Raw genomic sequence first — 21,602 nt, 5'->3', positions numbered from 1 at the left:
ATCATAGCAAATTCTGGGGAGAGAGAAATCAGTTAAGTTGCTTATTTTCATTTAGTAATGTTAGGTACTATTTTCTGGGGTAACTCATCTTTAAGAAAGAAGGTCTTCATTGCCCAAAAACATGCTGTAAGATTAATATGTGGGCTCATCAGCAATCATCGTTTAAGGGAGTGGACATTCTGACTACTGCTTCAAAGTATACTTATTCTCTCATGAAGTTTGTTGTAAATAATCCACTACAGTTCAAAAGGAACAAAGAGGTACATAATTACATTACTAGAAAATATAAAATTTATTACTCAACGTTAAGGTTGTCTTTAGCACAGAAAGGGGTGCACAACGCTACAACAAAAATTTTTGACCGCTTACTCAGTGATATAAAATGTCTAACAGCAAAGTAAAATCTAAAGATAAACTGAAAAAGTTTCTCCTTGACAACTCCTTGTATTCTGTAGAAGAATTTCTGTCTTTGTAATATGTAAAAGCTGGTGCGTAGGAATTGCCAACTCAATCTCTATATCTTGTTTTCATTTCAGGGAAAAAATAATTATATGGTGATGTTTAGAGTACAAATAAATTTACAAATTAATGTGCAATATGAATGAAAATGACTCGTTCCACATCATGAGGATTTATCGTGCAAAATGATCCACGGAACATGAAAGTAACTAACTAACTAGCTAAATTGACTACCGACCCTCTGAAATAACGTACGTCATCACATATGTGTAAAAATTTCAAGATCGAGGTTAGTTTCTTAATTTCATTCAAATGGAAGCAACAAATTTTTCGAAGCAGCTGACATCACTGAGAAAGACATTTACCGGCAAGATACAAACCTTGGCGAGTCCATAAAGTTAGAGATACCTATACATATTTTGCAGGAAGTTTCGTAACAGCAAAAACTTCCAGTGTGTAACTTGTATTTACTTTCAAAGACTGGAAGTCACGTTAAGGCTTCTGGCCGCAGGGGAAACATTCCAGTCGTTGATCTTTGCAACAAGAATTGCAAAAAATACATTATTTATAATAAATGAATCGTCTTTTAAGATAAGGCTTCTGTTAAATTAATAAGAAAGACACAGAGTCTTTTGGAAAACAAAAGACGAGAAAAAAATATTTCGAAGGAAATGCGGCCGATCCCGCTATGTTTAACTTCACTACTGTGGGCCGAGCACATTACGTTACCAGCTGCGCTACAAATTCGACTTACTGAATTACCGTATATGGTATAGACTCCGTAAAGACTGTAACTACAAATGACACTATTTGATAATTAATATACAAATTGTAGCAAACATGCACGCGTATATCATTGTGATGTATCACTGAAACTTTCGTAGACCAAAAATTTTCACAGTAAAAACATCAACTACTGGAAGCCTTTTCTCAGGCCAGCTGATACCTAGTTTCCCGTCATTTTATTATAACAAATCGCAACTAAAACGACACGCTTTCGAGAGATCCTCAGCTTATATTCATACCACGAACTCTGTGAGAAAGAAAACCCAGTAATTACGATGTTTATCGCCATACAATATGAAAGGGGGGGGGGGGTACTCCATTCTGTTTGTGACACAAAACGATGTCACATCTCACTGGTCACGTTCCTCTCCACGAGGCAAAAAATCTGACGCTCGAGATTCTTTATTTCACGCTCGGCAGTGTTGTGGAACATGGAATCCCACGCTGTGACGTCACCAGGTCCTCGTCCACGTGCGTTGTCACGTTCCATGAGAGGGCGGCTTTAAAGACATTTATGCTTTTCTGGTAGCCTGACACTGAACACGTTTCGTCAAGTCTTGGCCTATCGTAGACACATAACCTGAAGCGCTGACACTGCGGCGGCTGCTGACGTGTAATGTAGCGATTGGTTACTGGCAATTAGTGGTGGGCAGGAAATCGCGTATCTGTTAGAAATCACAGTGATTGAGATGTCACAGATATCACGATAACAACTTTACAAAATGTAACTGCGATTTCAGTCACAGTTAACAGTCGCAAGTAGCATTTCACATTCAACGCCATGAGCCATCTGTTGGCCGAATTCCATACTCCTCTCTGCGAATTCAGTGACAAGTCGTGGCTAGAAGTCGCAAGTAGGAACTAAAAAGCGCAGTTAACAGCGCCATCTGTTGGCCAAAGTTCGTACTACGCTAATCCCTGCGACACGCCATCGAGTCCAACTGCGATTTCTGTGACAAGTCGCAACTAAGAGTCGCAAGTAGCAACTAAAAGCGCAGTTAACATATTTTCCCTAGTGCCATCTGTTGACCGACTTACGTACTTCGTTATGAGAGCCTTGTGCCTCAAGAGATCGATGTGCTGTGTGTGCATATGAAGGGCTTATTTCAATAGTGGTACAAGTCCAGTTTTGTTCATTTTGAGATACAGAGTCGTAAAGTTAAATGAGCGCTGAAAGATCTGCAGTTGAGATACCAGAAATATTCAAGCATATGACTTCCTGCTAGAGATGAACCTTTATTTATGTTTGTTTGTATCATTAATTTCAGAAGCATTATAGACAGAAAAGTGGAGGTAATGGACTTGTACCGCTATTGAAATAAGCCCTTCATATTATATGACGACATGCACATTCAGCATCAGTTATGGTTGGTGAAATACTGCGGTGACTCTTAATGTATTATATTAATAAGAAGCAACATTGCCTTTTTCTCCTGAAAATATCAAGTAACGTAACAAATGTGTTTGATTCTGCTTCCAATATGACAGTTTTGGTTAATACTCCACATGCTTACAGGACTTTGCAATGTTAACACTGCAGAACTCAGACATCTGTATAAGTGTAGTGAAATGAAAATAGTATTATTGAGTCGTATGCATGCCTCAATTTTGTTCCGACACGGTTTAAGACTCGGGAGAAAAGTTTTACACCTAGTGTTCTACATGGCATCTTCACACACAAGAACTTTTTGCCGACACTACTACCACCTACATAAGTAAGCTTTTCCTGTGTTACTTTCAAGTAATGCACATAAGCTATTCCTGATTTACCTGGAAGATCTGTACTTCCCACTTTCATATCAACAGCCTCAAAATGCATATTGTAGACTTCGGGATATGTTACAGGTCAGTGTCAGCAAGATTGTGGAGAAAGGGGGGGGGGGGGGGGGGCATGTCACTCTCCAGCAAGTGTTTACCAATAAGTAAGTGGCGGAAATTTACGGGTATTGGACAGCTTAACATGTGGAAAATGAGATTTTTATTATTCACTCACTGTATTTAACAATTATTATTCCTTTAAAATCACATAACAACTTCAACAAAACACAGTTTAATCACACACACACTTATTTCACAATTATTTCACTTGTAAACTGCAAATCCTCTATGAGCAGTCTTGAATCTTCGCGAGTCTCTCTCAACAGCCTTGATGTGGATAGATACGTACAGCAACCAGTAATCAGACTCAGAACTGCATCTGCAAAAACACAAGGATTATTCAACAATTTTTGCTGTCACTAATTACTAGCAATATAATTGACAGAGTAGATTGCTAATATTTGCTATAATGAATATCACATTTGCAAGAACGATCTCACTGAAGTAATTAAGTCCATCGAAACGCTCAGAAACTAACCTCTCGTCTGACGAAAACGGTCTAAAGACGCAGTGGCAATTTCTTCAGATCTGTTGACAATGATATTTTGAGTTATCACTTTACTGGGTGACTGAAATGTAGTTCAGGGACCTGTGAACATAACAATATGTTAGAATTCATTTTCTAAACACAAACTATTGCGGTACTGTACGGCTACTTACATATTAATTACACTGTTAATATTTTCACAGTTGTTTCTTTAATACAAAATTAAAGCCAACGGAAGAAAAAACGTAAAACATACTTACCAATGATAGGTTTGTTGAGTTGCCATTTTCTGTGTGGACAGATGTAACTTTTTCATACGGTGGTAAGTCGCAGAAATGGCAGGAGTCACAGAAATCGCAGAAATCGCGAAAGTAGCAGAAATCGCAGAAATAGCAGTGGCGTAGGGATACACGACATATGTTCCTTAACTCCGACTCTTAACTGCGACAAATCACAGTTAAGAATAACAGATACTGAAAAGCAGCATTCACAGAAATCACTGATATCGGAAAATCGCATTTTAGCCCACCACTACTGGCAATCGTCAGTACATTTGCCACGTGGCGAAACCACAACACCTCCTCCAGGGAATTTCCCGGTACAAGTTGCCAACCCTTCAATCACTTGCAAGGGCGTGAACTTGTGAAATCTTACGTACCGCTAAAGTTGTTTTTGCAGTAAATCCAGCAGAATATGAGGTCTCATGCCTACCTCTTGGGAACTGTGCTGCAGCCAACTTTTATTTTCATCATTTCCAATGGGATTTTCCGTCCCTTTGTCATAGAGATCAGTGGAGACTGGACATTATTGGTCCATCTGCACGTGCGTTGTTAGAAGGAACTGTTCGCCTTCTGAAACGAATGATACGATCTAACTTAGCAAACACGGAAAATCTGAATCGTGATGGAAGAAGGGGGACATAAGCATCAACTTGTCCCGGATACAAATCTACTTTATTAAACTCTAACGGTACAATGTATTATATTTTAGTTAATAAAGAGAGAGAAGGAAAGAATGCAATTTAAAAATAGGTTCCGTATGCTAGTAGAGTTAGTTGTCTTAAATACTTTCATAGTTGGGCGCATTCGTTCCTTTACGGTTACATCACCCTGTTGACGAGGGAAAACAATACAGTATGTTCTGCTAAAGCGTAACTTGTAGCATAGATTTTATGTCCGGTTCGAAGTTCCATAAAGCTACTAGGTTTAAGTGGAAGACTAGTCCAGTATTAAAGTGGTTCAAAAGGCTCTGAACACTATGGTACTTAACTTCTGAGGTTATCACTCCCCTAGAACTTAGAACTACTTAAACCTAACTAACCTAAGGACATCACACACATCCATGCCCGAGGAAGGATTCGAACCTGCGCCGTAGCGGTCGCGCAGTTCCAGACTGTAGCGCATAGAACCACTCGTCCACACACGCCGGCTCTTCGGTATTAGCGGGAAAAAAAAAAGAAAAGGAAACGCTTTATCAATCATATCGCAATTTAAATGACATCATAGATTACCTGATATTTACACATAAAATCTTACTTTATGGCATCTGACGAAATAGTAGTTCACGTAAGGAGTCTGGGGAGTTTACCCAGCTGTCGAAATTTCCTCCAAGCTTCTCGATCAGCAGAAACAATAGCCAAGCGGAACAGAACATCCCAATCACTCAAGTATGAAATGACGAAAACAATTTGAAAAGCAGCTATGACATATCTCAGAGTCAATTGTGCATTGCTCGTTATAAAAAAAAAGTTTTATGTACGTAAGAACTGATTTTATCTTATAACTTGTAAATATTACATCGATGAACAAAATTATTTAAGTCACCTGACAGTTGCGTTCATTCCACAGACGTTGGCAGCCGTGGGCCATGTGGCGTAAGGCCGGAGTACCGTAAGCGCGACCGGTGAATGTGTGTCAACGAAACAGTTGTGAATGCTGTGGGTTTTATAAGAGTAGGTAACCTATTTTATTTTCGCGACCAACGAGAAGAGAAGAAATGGCGAAGAAGAGTGTGTTTTTAACATATCTATTATGGTTAGTTGGTGGTGTCTTTGGTTTGCATCACTTTTACTTAGGAAGAGATTTGCAGGCTTTTCTGTGGTGTTGTACCCTCGGTGGATATGTTGGATGTGGTTGGCTGCGAGATATATTTTTTATCCCGGAATATGTGGCAGATGCAAATGAAGATGAGAAGTTTATGGAAAAGTACGTCGAAAAAATCAGGAAACACAATACAGTAAGTATTCAGTGTTACATTAAATACTATGCTTGCTAATTAAGCATTATATCTATTGATGTTTTCATTACACCATTTATTGTGATAAAGTTAAATGCTCTAGATAGCAACAACGAACAATAATAGACATTTGTTATCTTCAGTTGCGTAATAACTTCTAACATGCATTTTTGCGCTGTTAGCTTCAGATGATTTGTGGGGACATAGCGTATTAACAATGGTTGACGAACTTGTCAAATGTTTGTCAATACCCTTTTTCATGGTGTCATAAGATCTTTTCGGCAAAATAGTTACATGTCATTGGTCTTTGAGCACAGAAGTGCTCTGACAATGTCATCTTGTCACCTAACGTTGCCAACAATAGAACATCTGCTGTCAGAAGTTACTCAATGTTATAGATTAATTTTTTGTATAGTTTAATTTTTTTATTTCAATAGCTCTATCAATAGGAAATTAGATCAAATAAATTGGGACGTTCAAGTGACATGTCTGCCTGCGTTGCTGTATTCAATGATCGGAAAAGCCTAATGGGGAAGGGTATGAAAGAAACTAACATTTTGAAAATTAAATCGTCGTGCCATATAATTATGACTTGCCCAATTTCAGCCTCCATTCTCACTGACGAGGTACACAGGGATGATAATTGTGGCCTACGTATTTACTTCTGTTTTGATGTTAGCCATACCAGAAGAAGAAGTTGGTGGTATTGACTGGAACTGGTTGGTTGTCTTCGTGCCTCTTGCATGTGCCTTAGGTGAGAAATAATTTAAAATACCTACCTGAGCATCATTCAATGAGTGTTCCAAAATGAAGTGTGCTATAAATATTTAATCTTTTGTCTCAAAGAAATAAATGTGCTCTAACAAATAACAAACATAATGATGGAATTTGTGTTTAATTGATAAGTGAAACATTTGTGAATAATGTTCCTTTTAAATACAGAATTGTATGATGACCATATGCTACAGACATTTAATTTATTTGGATACAGTGTATCAGTTCATTCTCATGGCCTGCTCTGCATGAAGTATTTAATCACTGGATTTCTGAGTCCAACTGTCTGGATCTTACTGGAAATATTACATGAACTTTTTCTAAACCAAACTCAACAATAAAGCAGTCCATTTCACAATAATTATGCTTGTTTGGCAGCTTTACCTGATTTGTTCTGTAATTCACTACTTTTCGTGTATTGTTATTTTCTGGATTTATCTTTGTATGAGCTAAGGGTGAAAGCAATAATAATAGAAACACACATTATTCATAAGTTAGGGAGTTACTTGTCCACACAAGTTACTGAGACACTGAATAGCTGCAAAGGAGGAGAGGGTCTGGAGCACAGCATTAGGGTCATAAACAGTTAGTCTGAGAGGCCTTGTGAAAGATGCACGCAAAAAACTCAAAGTTATAACTTAAGTAATTTACAGGACACTGGTGGTTCAGAGGAGGACACCTACTTAATGAATAAAAAGACAATCAGTGGGAGCACAACTGACAACCATTGATAGCAGAGAAGTTTTTGTCATATAACTATCTGTCACATGTCAAGTATCAAAACTACTGAATTTAAGAAGTTGTTTCTCTGTTAGGAGAAAGATACGGATAGGGATAAAAACTACAGTAACACTTAACTAGAGGATGCTAGTAAAACATTTGTTCTGAGGCATAAATTGTAAGACACCAAAGCTAAACAATATTAAGATACCAAACTCAAGATTTGAATTTTGGAATACTACAGGTTTGGAAATTCAGTCTTAGCAATAGCAGTCACTTTTCCTCCTGTGATATTGAGTCGTGACTGTTGCAGCAAGATTTGATTTTGATTTTATTGTGTTTGGTCCTGTTGATTACATATGTACACAAGTTGTACTGGTAATATCTAAATCTACACAAATACTGAGTAAGCCACCGTACAGTGCGTATTGGACGGTACCCTATACCACTACTTCTCATTTCCTTTCCTGTTCACTCGTGTTTAGAGCAAGGGGAATAATGACTGTCAGTATGCCTCCAAACGAGCACTAATTTCTTGTATCTTCATGGTCCTTATGCGCAATGTATGTTGGCGGCAGTAGAATCATTCAGTAGTCAGCTTCAAATGCCAGCTCCCTAAATTTTCTCAATAGTGTTTCACGAAAAGAATGTCACCTTCCATACAGGGATTCCCATTCAAATTCCCGAAGCATCTCCATAACATGTTTTGTTCAAACCTACCGGTAACAAATGTAGCAGCTCGCCTCCGAATTGCTTCAACATCTTCCTTCAATCTGACCTGGTACGGACCGAAAAACTCAAGCAGTGCTCAAGAAAAAGTCGCGCCAGTGTCCTATATGCAGTCTTGTATAGTGAAATAATAAAAAGCTATGTGAGCATTTTATGTATTGTACAAATACTTATTTTCTATAGATGATTATTGTGGACAATATTACAGCCCACATTCTACTGGTAAAAGTTAGATTGAATGCTTAAAGTAGCTGGATGAATGGAAGTACACACTTTTATTCCTGTGTCACAAATATATAATGAAAGTTACATTTTGTCATTATGATTTAAATTAAAATACAAAATTTTTATCTTCATCACATAAGTCAAGTGAATACTTCATAGTGTAGAATGAATGTTAGTACACATTTTGACCTGTAGTAGAAATAACTTGACATTTTATCACTATAATTTGTTATAAGTAGCCCTACACAATTCTGTCTTCATGGCGCAAGTAAAATAAAAAAAATTCTGCTATTTTTACTCACAAGGATGCCTTTTTACTCTAGGAGTTCATTCATTTTATAATACATTTCTTCTCTGAGTAATGTTTTTAGTTTATTGCTTGGAGCAACTCCTTATGTGCTACCTGCTTCTGTCTTCTGAAGAAGAAACTGTCTAAACATTCTGAGTACTAGGAATTCAAAATTTATTTGTTGGTCTTTGTGTTAACTACTCATGGTTTTTATTGTATTTGGTTATTGTATGCTCGCTAGCTAACTCACATCGTGTTTCTGTTGATTTATGACTGTCTTCAGTGTTTAAAAAAAAAAACAAAAACAAAACAAAAAAAAAACGGATAGCTCAAAGGCTATAAATTGAATTATTTGGGAAATCTGCATTGGTGATGTAGGCTACATGGTTGAGTTGAAATGTGGTAACTAGTCTTTTTTGGAGACTGGAGCATTTGTTTGTTCAGTTATTCATTTGTCAAGTTTCATAGATTCCATCAAGGAGAGCCTTCATAAATGTGAGCAGAATGAGGTATACATTTTCAAAAGACACAGAAATTAGTAAAGCTGGCATTTATTTGCATTAGCAATAAATTACCACTACACTGCTTACTGCTATTCATATCTATATCAGCTATAATCGAATAAATTACAAAGTAAGTAGGTAGGCCCTACTTTCAAAAAAAGTTTCTGGCTCTTCTGTTAAACTAATTATCTCCTATTGCAGTGTAATTTTTCCATGATTATTGGCATTCTTAAAGGAAATGGCATCTTACATCTATAAATACAGGCTATTAAAAACAGTGTCACATACTCGTACAGGAGATAGTAGTGATCAAAACTAGAAGGAAAATTCCTTTAATGATGTGTGTGGAAACCAGTACTTTGAGATAAGGGCCTGTACATCCTGTCCTTCCCCGTCTGTCTGTTACATTAAGGTAGACACTGTAGACAGTGCTGCTTGTGGTTAATATGCTTCCGGACTCATCCTTCAGCCCTCCCTTGCAGCAAATTGTGTACTAATTCAAATACATGTGGCCATATACAGAGCGTGATGCATGCATCTGCAACATGTGTATGCAGTGTCTGCGCAATAACCATTGTCAGTGTGTCAGGATGTACACAAATGCCTTGAAATGTCCACATAGTCAGATGTCCCTGGATTAAGGTACGTTGAACAGAGAGGCCATTGAACACCTTCAACTATTCGTGGGCAAGTGCTCTACCATCTGAGCTACCGAAGCACGACTCAGGCCCGGTACTCACAGCTTTACTTCTGCCAGTATCTAGTCTCCTACCTTCCGAACTTTACAGAAGCTCTTCTGCAAACCTTGAAGAACTAGCACTCCTGAAAGAAAGGATATAGCGGAGACATGGCTTAGCCACAGCCTGGGGGATGTTTCCAGAATGAGATTTTCACTCTGCAGCGGAGTGTGCGCTGATATGAAACTTCCTGACAGATTAAAACTGTGTGCCCGACCGAGGCGCGAACTCGGGACCTTTGCCTTTCGCGGGCAAGTGCTCTACATATGTACAAGCTCTGATGGTAGAGCACTTGCCCGCGAAAGGCAAAGGTCCCGAGTTCGCGCCTCGGTCGGGCACACAGTTTTAATCTGTCAGGAAGTTTCATATCAGCGCACACTCTGCTGCAGAGTGAAAATCGCATTCTGGGAACCTTCAACTAATCCATGAAACATTTCAGTGAGGTGATGTCACATGAACTGTATAAAATATGGTGGTGCTCTTGTCACGCATAAACCAGTTATTGTCTTCTAGCAAGAGTAATCGTCTCCAATAGCACAGGTATTTCATCACACAGTGTAGTGCAATAGTGGGGTGACTACCCACTACAAATTTCTCATCACAAGTAGAGTGGCCAGATGCAACAGGTATTGGTTTCCGGGCATGCAGTTATAGCATTTTTTTGCCAAGTTAAAGGAGTTTTTTGCCAAAGTGTCACATTTCATGCTGATGTTAGCAGTCCATAGGCATTGGTTGTAGTCAGTTGGGTGATAGTGTACGGAAGCCAATGACTGTCACTGAATTTAATAATTTATTTTGCCTCTAGTCACGAATTGATTACATTAATTTTTTGGTAATTTGTAAGAATAGGTGCGCATCAAAGTTGCAGACCCACAGCGAGTTATATATTTCGAACGTTTGACTCCGTCAAGTCTCAAAGTGGGAAATACTACGTATGTACAAGCTCTATTGTACTTGTCTTATACAAATATACAACATGCCTAGATGTCTTGTTATTGAACATCACACTGTACATCGAGAACCAGTCATTACGTGGGTTTAGCAGTTCTATTTCATTAATGGAAATTCAGTGGGGGAGTTACTGATAGAAGGCGGCAACGTGCTTAGATGTATATCAGGCATCGTGACAAATGTTTTCAAGGAACACACAAATGTAATTACTGATGGTTTCAGTCGCAGAAATTCAACCTGTACACTTAGGTTCCTGCATAACCGCATATATGTATATCATGATACATTAGTAGGAAATAGGAATTGTAGCTTTCCACTTCCATTAATTAAATAAAACTGTTACACCCACTTAGTGACTGGTTCTTGATTTATGTTTTGATATTAAATACCATATAGTATCTTTCTGTTTTGGATATGTTCATCTTTTGTTGCGTGTCTTGTCTCTGGAGGCAACTATTTGATATGTATCAAAATGGGTCAGCTACTTCAATGTGCACAGATTCTTGGAAATTACCTATTTTTTGTATGGAGAAAGCGAGAATTACTTTTACTGAACTTTTAATATTGGTTACCGTTTCCATATTCCTTCATATGGCTGGCAAATTCCAGATGAGCCAACAGACCGACCTGTAATAAAGCTGAGGCCTCGGATTGATTGGAAAGTTGTAATTTGCTTATGAGATGACAAAGCCAGTGAATCTCAAGATGAACATAAGATTGCCATATTAGATTGATGAGTATTGTAGCTTGTGGTATATGGTTGTCAGTGCAGTAACTGATGTTTTATTTTGATGTTATCAAAAATTCAAATCAGTAAATTCTAACCTAATTGAACAAAGTACCAGCTAACTTCATTTACAAATCGTAGGAAATCTCATTGCTGTCTACATCTGACTCATAGTTTGTCGTGTTGACTTCCCATGATCATCATAAGTGCACTTTCAGCTTTAAAATTTTCTTCTAGTGTTGGCCAATGCTACCTTCTGTATAAAAATGTGACATAAAAAAAAAGACTGTGCATAAAGCTCTGTTTATGACTCATTGTGTGTTGTGGAACTTTACAACAAACCCTACTACCTGCCACATAGCTCCAGAATTTTGTATTCCTTAATTCTAGATACACAGATAATTTGTTGAAAAAATGGCTAATTGGTATGTTTTTAATTTTGTTTGAACTGTTTGAGATTCACAGTTTCTTGCTTTTGTTAGATGGCTAGTGTACACCATAGTTCAGCTGAAGCTGATTTTTGTTGCCAGCAACAAAAACAATCAAGGAGAAAATATGCAAGTAAGTGTAAGGATTCTGAAGATGTCAAAAAGGCTTTTTCATGATGTAGAATCATCTACTTCACATGGTATTTTTTCTGCTTACGTCTTCTGAACGAACACTTGATTAACTTAATGTACACTACCCCAGAAGATCAGTCCATGAATGGAGTTCAGACATACTTAATATGCCAACACCATTGTCATTGGCTCAAGACAATCAGAGGTGCTTAATAAGCAGAATATGATGAACTCGGATTCTTAATTAGTGTAGCTATGTGTCGACTTCATTTTAAATAATTGTCCCACAAGAACCAAAGGTATTGCAGAGTATTTCACCAATTCTATGCCCATTGAGGTCTCCTGGTGCTAGCAGGTTATTGAATTGTTAGCAGAACTGGCCTATAAATGGTTCATATCTGTTACCCGAGTTATGTTTATGTCGACAAACATAGTTTTTTCAGCCATCCTTTTAAAATCACTGGAATATTAAATGGATGGATTGACATGCCCTCCCTCCCTCAAATTGTAAACTTTGCAGCTGTGGGTTGACTTCCATGTTTCGACAGTACCGATAGCAGTGCCATAAGTACAAGAACATTAGAGAACTAACTGTAGAGAGGCCAGATATATAGTTCCTGAAGAGAGGCAGCTGCCTTATTAGTCCAGTCAAATGGTGATATCAGGAGGAAAAATTTGTAGAAATTTTTTGATAAGTTTCCTTTATATTTTAAAGTATGCTGAATCCAAATTTTCAAAGTCTCCTCAAAACTTTTGCCTGGAAATGGATCAGAAATAGAATTTAAAAAAATGGGCCTTTTTTTGTTTGTAACTATGAAATGATTCAGGTTTTGGCAGAGTTGATTATGAAGATAAAGAGGATAAAATTTCCCACAAACTAGGTATAGTGACCATTTTCATCAGACTAACCATAAGGCATGTAGCACATGTTGAAGTTAGCATAATTTTGCGTGCCACCCCCAAACCGAAAGCATAATTTTGCATGCCGTCCCCAAAGCGAACTTCACACCTTCAGTTACAAGGTGTTCAAATAACTTCTGTAAAGACATAAGAATATTTCTTTATTTGGCATTTGGTAATAATAATAATAATCATCTTTATATTGTTAATATAATTACTTTAAACAAATTACATAGATGTTCGTGCTAAAAATAGGTTAATTTCAGTTCATACCTCAAAATAGGAAAATAATTCTTTACCTACTAAAATTATAAGGAGTTATAATACATTAGATTTGAAATCAAAGTGTAGGGCTTTTTACAATAATGAGGTCATAAGATTTCACAACAGGAAATTATAACAATAATAATCTGAGACATAGCTTGCCTTTGGCTATAACCATTGTCATTTCAGTCTCCTGTTTCTTCTCTACTTCCAGTATGGGATATGCTAAGTGTTGTGAATTGAGGTGTCTGACATTCTCACAAATCGTATTGCATTTGATGCAGAGCTTCAAGCAGTGGAGGCCTGTTGTTCGGAAGCTACAGGAGCAGCCACAACACCGTTTTGCATTTGCGTACAATATAGGTCAGAATAACACTGGGTGCTGGCAGCTGAAGTATAGTGACTGGAATCCAGCAATCCTTAAACATCATCCTACCCCATTCTGGAGACTTTTACTTCTGCCCAGCTGCTGTTGTACCTGGTACACTGGACTAACATTGGGAGAACGGCTGTTCAAACCCACATCCTGCGTTAGTGACTTAGGTTTTCAGTGATTTAAGGAAATCAATTCAGGCAACTGCTGGGAGGTTCCTTTGATAAAAGGCATAACTGATTTCCTTCCCCATCTTTTCCTAATCTGAGCTTGTGCTCCGTCTCTAATGACCTCATTGTTGATGGGACGTTAAACACTGATCACCCCTCCTCCCTGTTGTACATAGTGGTACACTGAGAGAATATGCTGGCAAGCCGCATCCTCAGTTGGTGGCAAAGAAGCAATGTTGGTGCTATTTTGAATGTGTATTTGATGTAGCTTCTGTATCTGAGGTGGTTTAGAGACTCTCCACTTACACCACCAGACTCCACTATGGCTTCTTTGTCTGCTTCCATACCTTTAAATATACCTGTTACAATTCAGGGTTTTTCTTCAATGTAGTGATACATTTCACTTCACCCGGATTGTAAACAGCAGAGTAGCGTCACAGCCAGTGACTGCATTCAAAAACAAGGTATTCTCTGAAGCAGACTGGCCAATTCCATGAGAAGAGTAGAACTGCTGCAGGGTTTTGTCTCCCACTAGTTTCATCAGTAATACACGACTGCATGCATTCAGCATCAGTGTCCATTAACCACTCATACACAGCAAGTGGCAACACTAACAGAGGAGGGTATATGAAGTGTGTTGGGGATACGAGGAAAAACTGTGCAATTGTTGTTGTAATGTGGAAATTGAGCAGTTTATCTGACATCGTAAAGGATATGATAATTGGCCTTGGGGCTGAGAGTAGAAGCATTTCTGAAATGGTTATGTTTGTAAACTGTTCGCGTGCTGCCATGTTCGACGCGTGCTGTGCATGGAACAATGGCGCTATCCAAAACTGGCACCGAAGCAACTGTGGTGCACCACTGTCATAGATCAGAGACGAACAGCAGTTGCGGAGATGTGTACGGCTTAATAGACATTCAGTGTTGCTCAGATGAACCAAAGGACTACCAACAGTGTCTCCTTAATGACAGTTCAGCTAGCATTGCTTTGTATGGGCCTCTGCATCAGGCACCTGGTTCAAGCACTGATGCTGACTGCTTTTCATGAGCAGAAAATGTTGGAATTAGCATGCCAATACCGCAAGTGGATGTCCACTGAGTGGCGCCAGGTTGCGTTTTCAGATGAATCGCATTTTTTGCTCAGTTGGACAGATGGCCATTGGCGTGTAGGGTGTGAAGTGTCTGATAGTGAACAGCCGGCAACAATCATTGGGGCATTATTGTCTGTGAAATGTTTTCATGTCATTCCCTGTGTGATATAACCATTCTGGAAGGCACAGTGGATCAACACAGGTATGCATTTATCCTTGGGGACCATGCTGTTTGTTTTTCCACTGCATGATGACATCTACCAGCAGGACAACGCAACATGTCACATAGCTCACAGTGTACATATGTGGTTCGAAAAGCATCAAGATGAGTTTTCCTGGCCGCCAAACTCCCCGTATTTAAACCCAACCAAGAGTCAGTGGGATGACCTCAATTGGGCTGTTCCCATCATGTGTACTACCTGAGAAACACAGCACAGCTGGCCTCTGCACTGTAGTCAGTGTGGCTTTGTATCATTGTCAGTAGCTTCCGAAACCTCATTGACTCTCTCTTCTTGCACATCTTGCAGTGGCGTGTGCTGCAAAAGGCTATCAGGTGTCTGACAGTCACTTTAATGTGACCAGACAGTGTACATTACTTTGTTGATTGAGGCCTTTGAGAATGATAAAAAGGCCTGCAACAATGATAGTTGAATGTGTAGGGGTCATAGATCTTGCAGTGTTGATAATCGGGATATCAGCGTTGCCCATCACTTGTTTGGAAGCTATACCTGCTTTGGCCAATTTGTCCATTAAATTGATACTAAGCGGTCCTTACACTTTGAATTGGCGAGAAATTTTTCCTGAGTGACAGTTCTTACTACCATTTCATTGAAGACTATTTCTGTAGATCTGTGTTCATAGGTCTTCCTCGTTCACTAGTTCTTTATGCTCGTGCTCAACTTACACAAACAACTCGATGCAACAGGTATCTCTCCCATCAGGAGATCGAGTCAGTGCCATCTGACACAGCTTACCCCTGACCACTGCAATTATCAGCTACCAACCAGATCAATAACATTGTGATACTTCTGAAGCACAGAATTCGGTAATGGCTGTGCAATTAAGCACGGTAAGGTCATGCATCACTATAATTATGATGGTAATAATGGCACATAGAAAAAATATTTACAAGTTCAGAAAATTCATATTTTCTGATACAGCAATTTCTGGGGAGGTAAATTGAAGAAGACTGCACCAGGTAAGAGAGCTAGGAAATCGGGAAGATCTAGTTAGAAAGGACAGTGTAATGGGGCAACGAGTATGTGCAGTGACAAAGTTAGACATTACTGTTGATTCAGTAGATATGCCACTAACTGTCTTAAGAAACTAGAGATGTTATTCAGTTTGGTGATGTGATGATGGATTCTAGTTCCTGCTACTGGAAAGAACTTAAAGACAGTGGCTGAGTGTTAGATTGGGACAGAAAGGAATTTGCTTTGATGGGAACAACTGTTTCTACTATGTTGATCAGACAAAACCATTAAGGTCAAGGAGAGAACAGAGCAACACTATATGTTATAAGACAATAGAGGACTCATAGAGTGTATGGAAATCTATGTGCCTGTCTTCATGCGGTCATGATACTGTCCATGTGGTAGTTAACTTTGAACAGTGTTGATATCTCGAACACAATAACCAAATCCAGGTGCCATGAGTTTTCCTGAGAAAGACGTTGCAGGATAACATAACTGTAATCAATTACTGGCAGTATAAGCATTTCTGCAAGTGTCTTTTTTTCAGGTCAAGAAGGAAGAGCTTTTTATATTTTGTTACGGCGCTGAAAAATGCTGATGCCTTCTTGCACATTGCAGCTATTTGCTCCAGTTTAGATTTTCGCCTGTTACTACTCTATTTTGAAAAGACAGTTGCAAGTGCTGTATTTTTGTGTTTCTTCAGTTTCTGGATTTGAAGTGTTCTTATGTCTGAAATGTTGTGTATAGGTTCAGATTGTGATGGTGGTGGTGGTGGTGGTGATTGGTTTGTTGGGTGCTCAACTGTGCAGTCGTCAGTGACCATACAAAGTCACAATTTTTACCCAGTCCATTTTTTTTACTCAGTCCAGTTGAGCCACTGTCACGAATGATGATGACGATTAGGAGGAGGAGGACACAAACACCCAGTCCCTGGCCATATAAAATCCCCAACCCATCTGGGAATTGAACGTGGGACCCTGTGATCCAGAAGCAGCAACACAAGCCACTAGACCAAGAGCTGCAGACGGTTGAGATTGTGAAATTAGTTGCTCTCAAGTTGTGAACTGCTGCTTCTTGAAATACTACTCAGACAATCAAATAGCTTTTCTTAACGTGTACGTCTTCACTGCTGCAGCCATTCTTGTGCTGGAATATTGAAGCTTTTATAAATTCTGACTTTCTTCTGTTTGCTAGAATGTATATTTCCTCTGACAAAAGTTAAATTGTGTCTTCTGCTACAATTGATGTGTAACAGACCATCACATTTACGATGAATGTTCATGCATTCAATAGGATGTTCCATAGACACAGCCTGACAGTACTGATAACAGTTTTGAAACAATCTGACAGATAGAATGCAATGATTGTCATATGTCGTCTGTGATGTTAGCACCATTTTCTTAGAGGCTCCTTTACTCAGTTGCACGCACCACTTCTTAGAGCTGTATTATCATAGCACAGAAAAACTGCCAAGTGAGCGGATATGACAGTGCACAGCAAATTTGCCATTGTTGTTGTACTTTGGGGACTGCAGTAACTATCCTTCCCATTGTATAAGCACAAACAGTAACCAACTTAACTTTGAGACAGTTTACAATTCTAAACAAACAAGCTAATAATAAATCATTTCACTGTTTAGATCTTTTGTTGTATATCTAGATGTTCAATAACACTCGCTTTACCAAAAGCTATATGTTACAACACAGGTTATTATAGACAGTGCACTAGGGCAACTCGTACATGTACCTGAGTGTAACACTTGTAGGAATATGAAATGGATTGATCACGTAGGTTCAGTCATGGGTAAAGCAGGTGGTAGACTTCAGTTTATTGGTAGAGTACTGGGGAACTGCAGTCAGTCTGCAAAAGAGATTGCTTATGAATCATTTGTGTGACCCATCCTAGAACATCACTCAAGTGTGTGGGACCGGTACCAGATAGGACTATCAGGGGATATTGAACGTGTACAGAGAAGGGCAGCACAAATGGTCACAGGTTTGTTTAATCCATGGGAGAGTATCACAGAGATACTGAAGGAACTGAAATGGCAGAGTCTTTGAAGAGAGACGTAAACTAACTATCCCGAGAAAGTCTATTAATGAAGTTCCAAGGACTGGCATTAAATGATTACCGTAGGGGTAAACAACAACCCCCTAGATATCACTCGCACAGGGATCGTGAGGATAAGATTAAAATAATTACTGCACGTGCAGAGGCATTCAGACAATCATTCTTCTTGCATTCCATATATTAATGGAACAGGAAGAAACCCTAATAACTGGTACAACAGGATGTATGCTCTACTATACACCTCACAGTGGTTAGCAGAATATAGATGTAGATGTTGATGAGAAAGAGTTAGACTAGGTGGAAAAAAATAGGCTAAAGTGCACTTACAATACACCATGGCTCTTCTGTTGCGTGATTCTAATGGCAATTTGTTATTGGTGTTTGTAACCAGTCGGGTGGCAGTATGTGGTAGGCAATGAAAATCACTCAATCTTGTAATTCTGGTTGTCACAAACAAATTATTTTTCCCAATTTTGTGAAGATTTCCATGGTTGGGACATAATAGCACAGTTTGAATTGCTGTCAACCCACGTGTGACTCATGATTTGTCATATTCAGTTGCGTCATTCATTATGTGAACCCTTACCAACAGCAACATGCATTGGAAAAACTGTGGAACACTGTAGGTACACTTTTACGAAGAAATAATTAGGCTGTAAACTTATTTAATTATTTTAGTGATGACGTAAATAAAATAGAAAGAAACTTCCACATGGGGAAAAATATATTAAAAACAAAGATTCCAAGACTTACCAAGTGGGAAAGTGCCGGCAGACAGGCACATGAACAAAACACACAAACACACACAGAGAATTACTAGCTTTCGCAACCGATGGTTGCTTCTTCAGGAAGGCAAATGCCTTTAAATATGTCTGCTTGTGTCTGTGTATGTGCGGATGGATATGTGTGTTTGTGTGTGCGCGAGTGTACACCTGTCCTTTTTTTCCCCTAAGGGAAGTCTTTCCGCTCCCGGGATTCGAATGACTCCTTACCCTCTCCCTTAAAACCCACATCCTTTCGTCTTTCCCTCTCCTTCCTGAAGAAGCAACCATCGGTTGCGAAAGCTAGTAATTCTCTGTGTGTGTTTGTGTGTTTTGTTCATGTGCCTGTCTGCTGGCACTTTCCCACTTGGTAAGTCTTGGAATCTTTGTTTTTAATATATTTAATTATTTTTATTTACTTATTCCAAAATTTATTCTTGATGAAGACTTTTGGTCAGTCATACATACTACTAGGCACAATATTATGAAAAGGAAAGTTACTACTCACCATATAGTGGGGATGCCGAGTCACAGATAGGTATGACAAAAAAACTGTCACAAATAAAGCTTTTGGCCCTTAAGGCATTCATCAACAATAGAAGACACGCACACACTTTAGCAGTGTGGTTTCACATTCTACTCTCAATTTTCCATTGTTTGATACTGCTAGGTACCTAACGTTTTACAAACTATACATATATTTGTCTGCAATTAATTATGAACACAAGAGTAGAATGAATCTGCCAGTGCAGTGGATTGTATATTGTTTTGAAATGAAAATAGTTCACACACACATCTTCATTTCTACCAGCCCCTGTCTCCTACTCACTCCTACATTAGAATAAAAAATGTCATGACTGAAAGAAAGGGAGGCAAAGGGAAAAAGTGAACAAAAGAAGATAGTATGGTGTAGCAAGTCTTCACATTATGATAACACTTTTGAGATCATTTAAAGAAACAGCAAAGCATTTGCTGTGAGTGATTTAGCAAAACAACAGAACCATTAAATCGGGATATTGCACACAGTTCTGAACCATGTACCTTGTGAATAACTCTAGTGTTTAATCACTGCGCCTACCCAGTATAATAAGTAGGAAATTAAAAATAATTAAATAGTTTTGTGTCCACTGCGACTGATACCAAAAGTGCCAGTTTGCTTTTAAAATAAATTACCTGCTACTATGAATACTCCTTTATTTCTGAGTAGTTACTTTCCTTGAATAACTCCAGCTACATACTCATCAAAATTTTCAATAACATGTCACTGATTTTCCCCAGTAGTGAAAAAGAAAAGTCCAGACTAGCCGCAGTAAGTTTAATATTCTGTACCTCAGCTTTTGTGGCTTTATTGCCATTCCCAATTAAATTCTAATGTGATCTGACTCACGTATTGCATCTGTAGTAAACTTCCATTGGTTAATTCATTGTAATTATGTGACATGATGATGATGTCCCATACTCTGAGGAGCGTAGGGAACGATTCGGGAGACCTGCACCGACATACTGGCCAAGGTCCTAGTAGAGGTGGTTTGCCATTGCCTTCCTCTGACCGTAATGGGGATGAATGATGATAATGAGTGTGACACAACAACACCCAGTCATCTCGAGGCAGGGAAAAATTCCTGACCCCGCTGGGAAACGAACCCGAGATCCCATGTGTGGGAAGCGAGAACGCTACCACAAGACATTTAGTAATTGTAAACAAGTGAAATACTCATTTGACACTTACCTGATAGATAAATAATAAATCTTACTTTTAAACGAACACTTAAAATTTCCAAAATTCTGTAATGTATGTGATGTGACATAATTCTGGATTAGAATGACATCAGTGATGTAGCCCTAAAATTATGTTAACTGTTCTGTGACCCTTCTTGAAAATGAGAATGTTGTTCTTTTTCTACTAAAAAATTCTTAGTAGAATACATACAGTAGAATGAGTAAAGACACTGCTCGGTGTGTAGTTGTGGCAGTAAGTAATAGGTGGGCACAAAAACAAAAAGTGAAACACAGATGGTGGATTTAAATACTTGTTATTCTCCAGAAAACACACACACACACACACACACACACACACACACACACACACACACACACACACACACACAGAGAGAGAGAGAGAGAGAGAGAGAGAGAGAGAGAGAGAGAGAGAGAGAGAGAGAGAGAATTGTGATAAAGGTTACACTTGTATGATGCATTCATTTTCTCTTTGTTTCCCATATTAAGCCTTAAAAATAGTGTTGGGAGGCTTTTTTCCAATCAAATGCTGTCTCAGGTTTTCCTGTTTGCGTGTTCCATGTTGTACACTCTCTGTTAAGAGTACTGGTAGACTTTTGTCAAATTTCTCCAGGAGGCACCATGTTGTTGCATGCTTGTAGCATGGCTGCCAACTATTACGGATGTCCAAATTGTTACAGTTTTGTCACCTTAATTATGGAGTTAGGGGAGTTACTAAAAGATTACAGAAATCGACATTTTACAATTTGATGTCACAAAAAAATCAGGATAGTTATTGTTCACCTTTTACTAATCATTTGCTAGTAAAGTGTGTTAACAGGTGGTAATGGTTTCCTTCCTGAGTATATAGTAAATGTGTCAACAAACTTTTTCATCGCCACAGTATACTAAGATGGTTATGCTGAGTGAGGTCAAAATTTTTCGTTCTGTTCATATCAACTGAAAGGATAGGAATAAAACTGCTTTCGTATAAAGTGAAGTCA

At 38.6% G+C, this 21,602-nt stretch overlaps 1 protein-coding gene and 1 long non-coding RNA gene across 2 annotated transcripts in view; one reads left to right on the top strand and one right to left on the bottom strand.

Annotated features, from left to right (window-relative positions):
- Positions 1-3,261: 3,261 nt before the first annotated feature.
- LOC126267469 (uncharacterized) lies at positions 3,262-5,224 on the bottom strand. Its single transcript, XR_007549012.1, has 4 exons — positions 5,146-5,224; positions 3,871-4,461; positions 3,602-3,712; positions 3,262-3,442 (listed from the first exon to the last, which is right to left on the bottom strand). It is a non-coding gene; the product is annotated as an uncharacterized LOC126267469 (long non-coding RNA).
- Positions 5,225-5,438: 214 nt separating this feature from the next.
- LOC126266924 (dnaJ homolog subfamily C member 22) overlaps positions 5,439-21,602 on the top strand; it is a 46,558-nt gene continuing 30,394 nt past the window's right edge. Inside the window, exons 1-2 of the mRNA XM_049971615.1 lie at positions 5,439-5,845; positions 6,452-6,599. Coding sequence (XP_049827572.1) covers positions 5,606-5,845; positions 6,452-6,599 — 388 coding nt within the window. The 5' untranslated portion in view covers positions 5,439-5,605. The remainder of the gene's footprint in view (positions 5,846-6,451; positions 6,600-21,602) is intronic.

This window comes from Schistocerca gregaria, chromosome 4 (assembly GCF_023897955.1).
Source record: "Schistocerca gregaria isolate iqSchGreg1 chromosome 4, iqSchGreg1.2, whole genome shotgun sequence".
NCBI lineage: Eukaryota > Metazoa > Arthropoda > Insecta > Orthoptera > Acrididae > Schistocerca > Schistocerca gregaria.
This window is presented reverse-complemented; position numbering and strand designations above follow the sequence as displayed.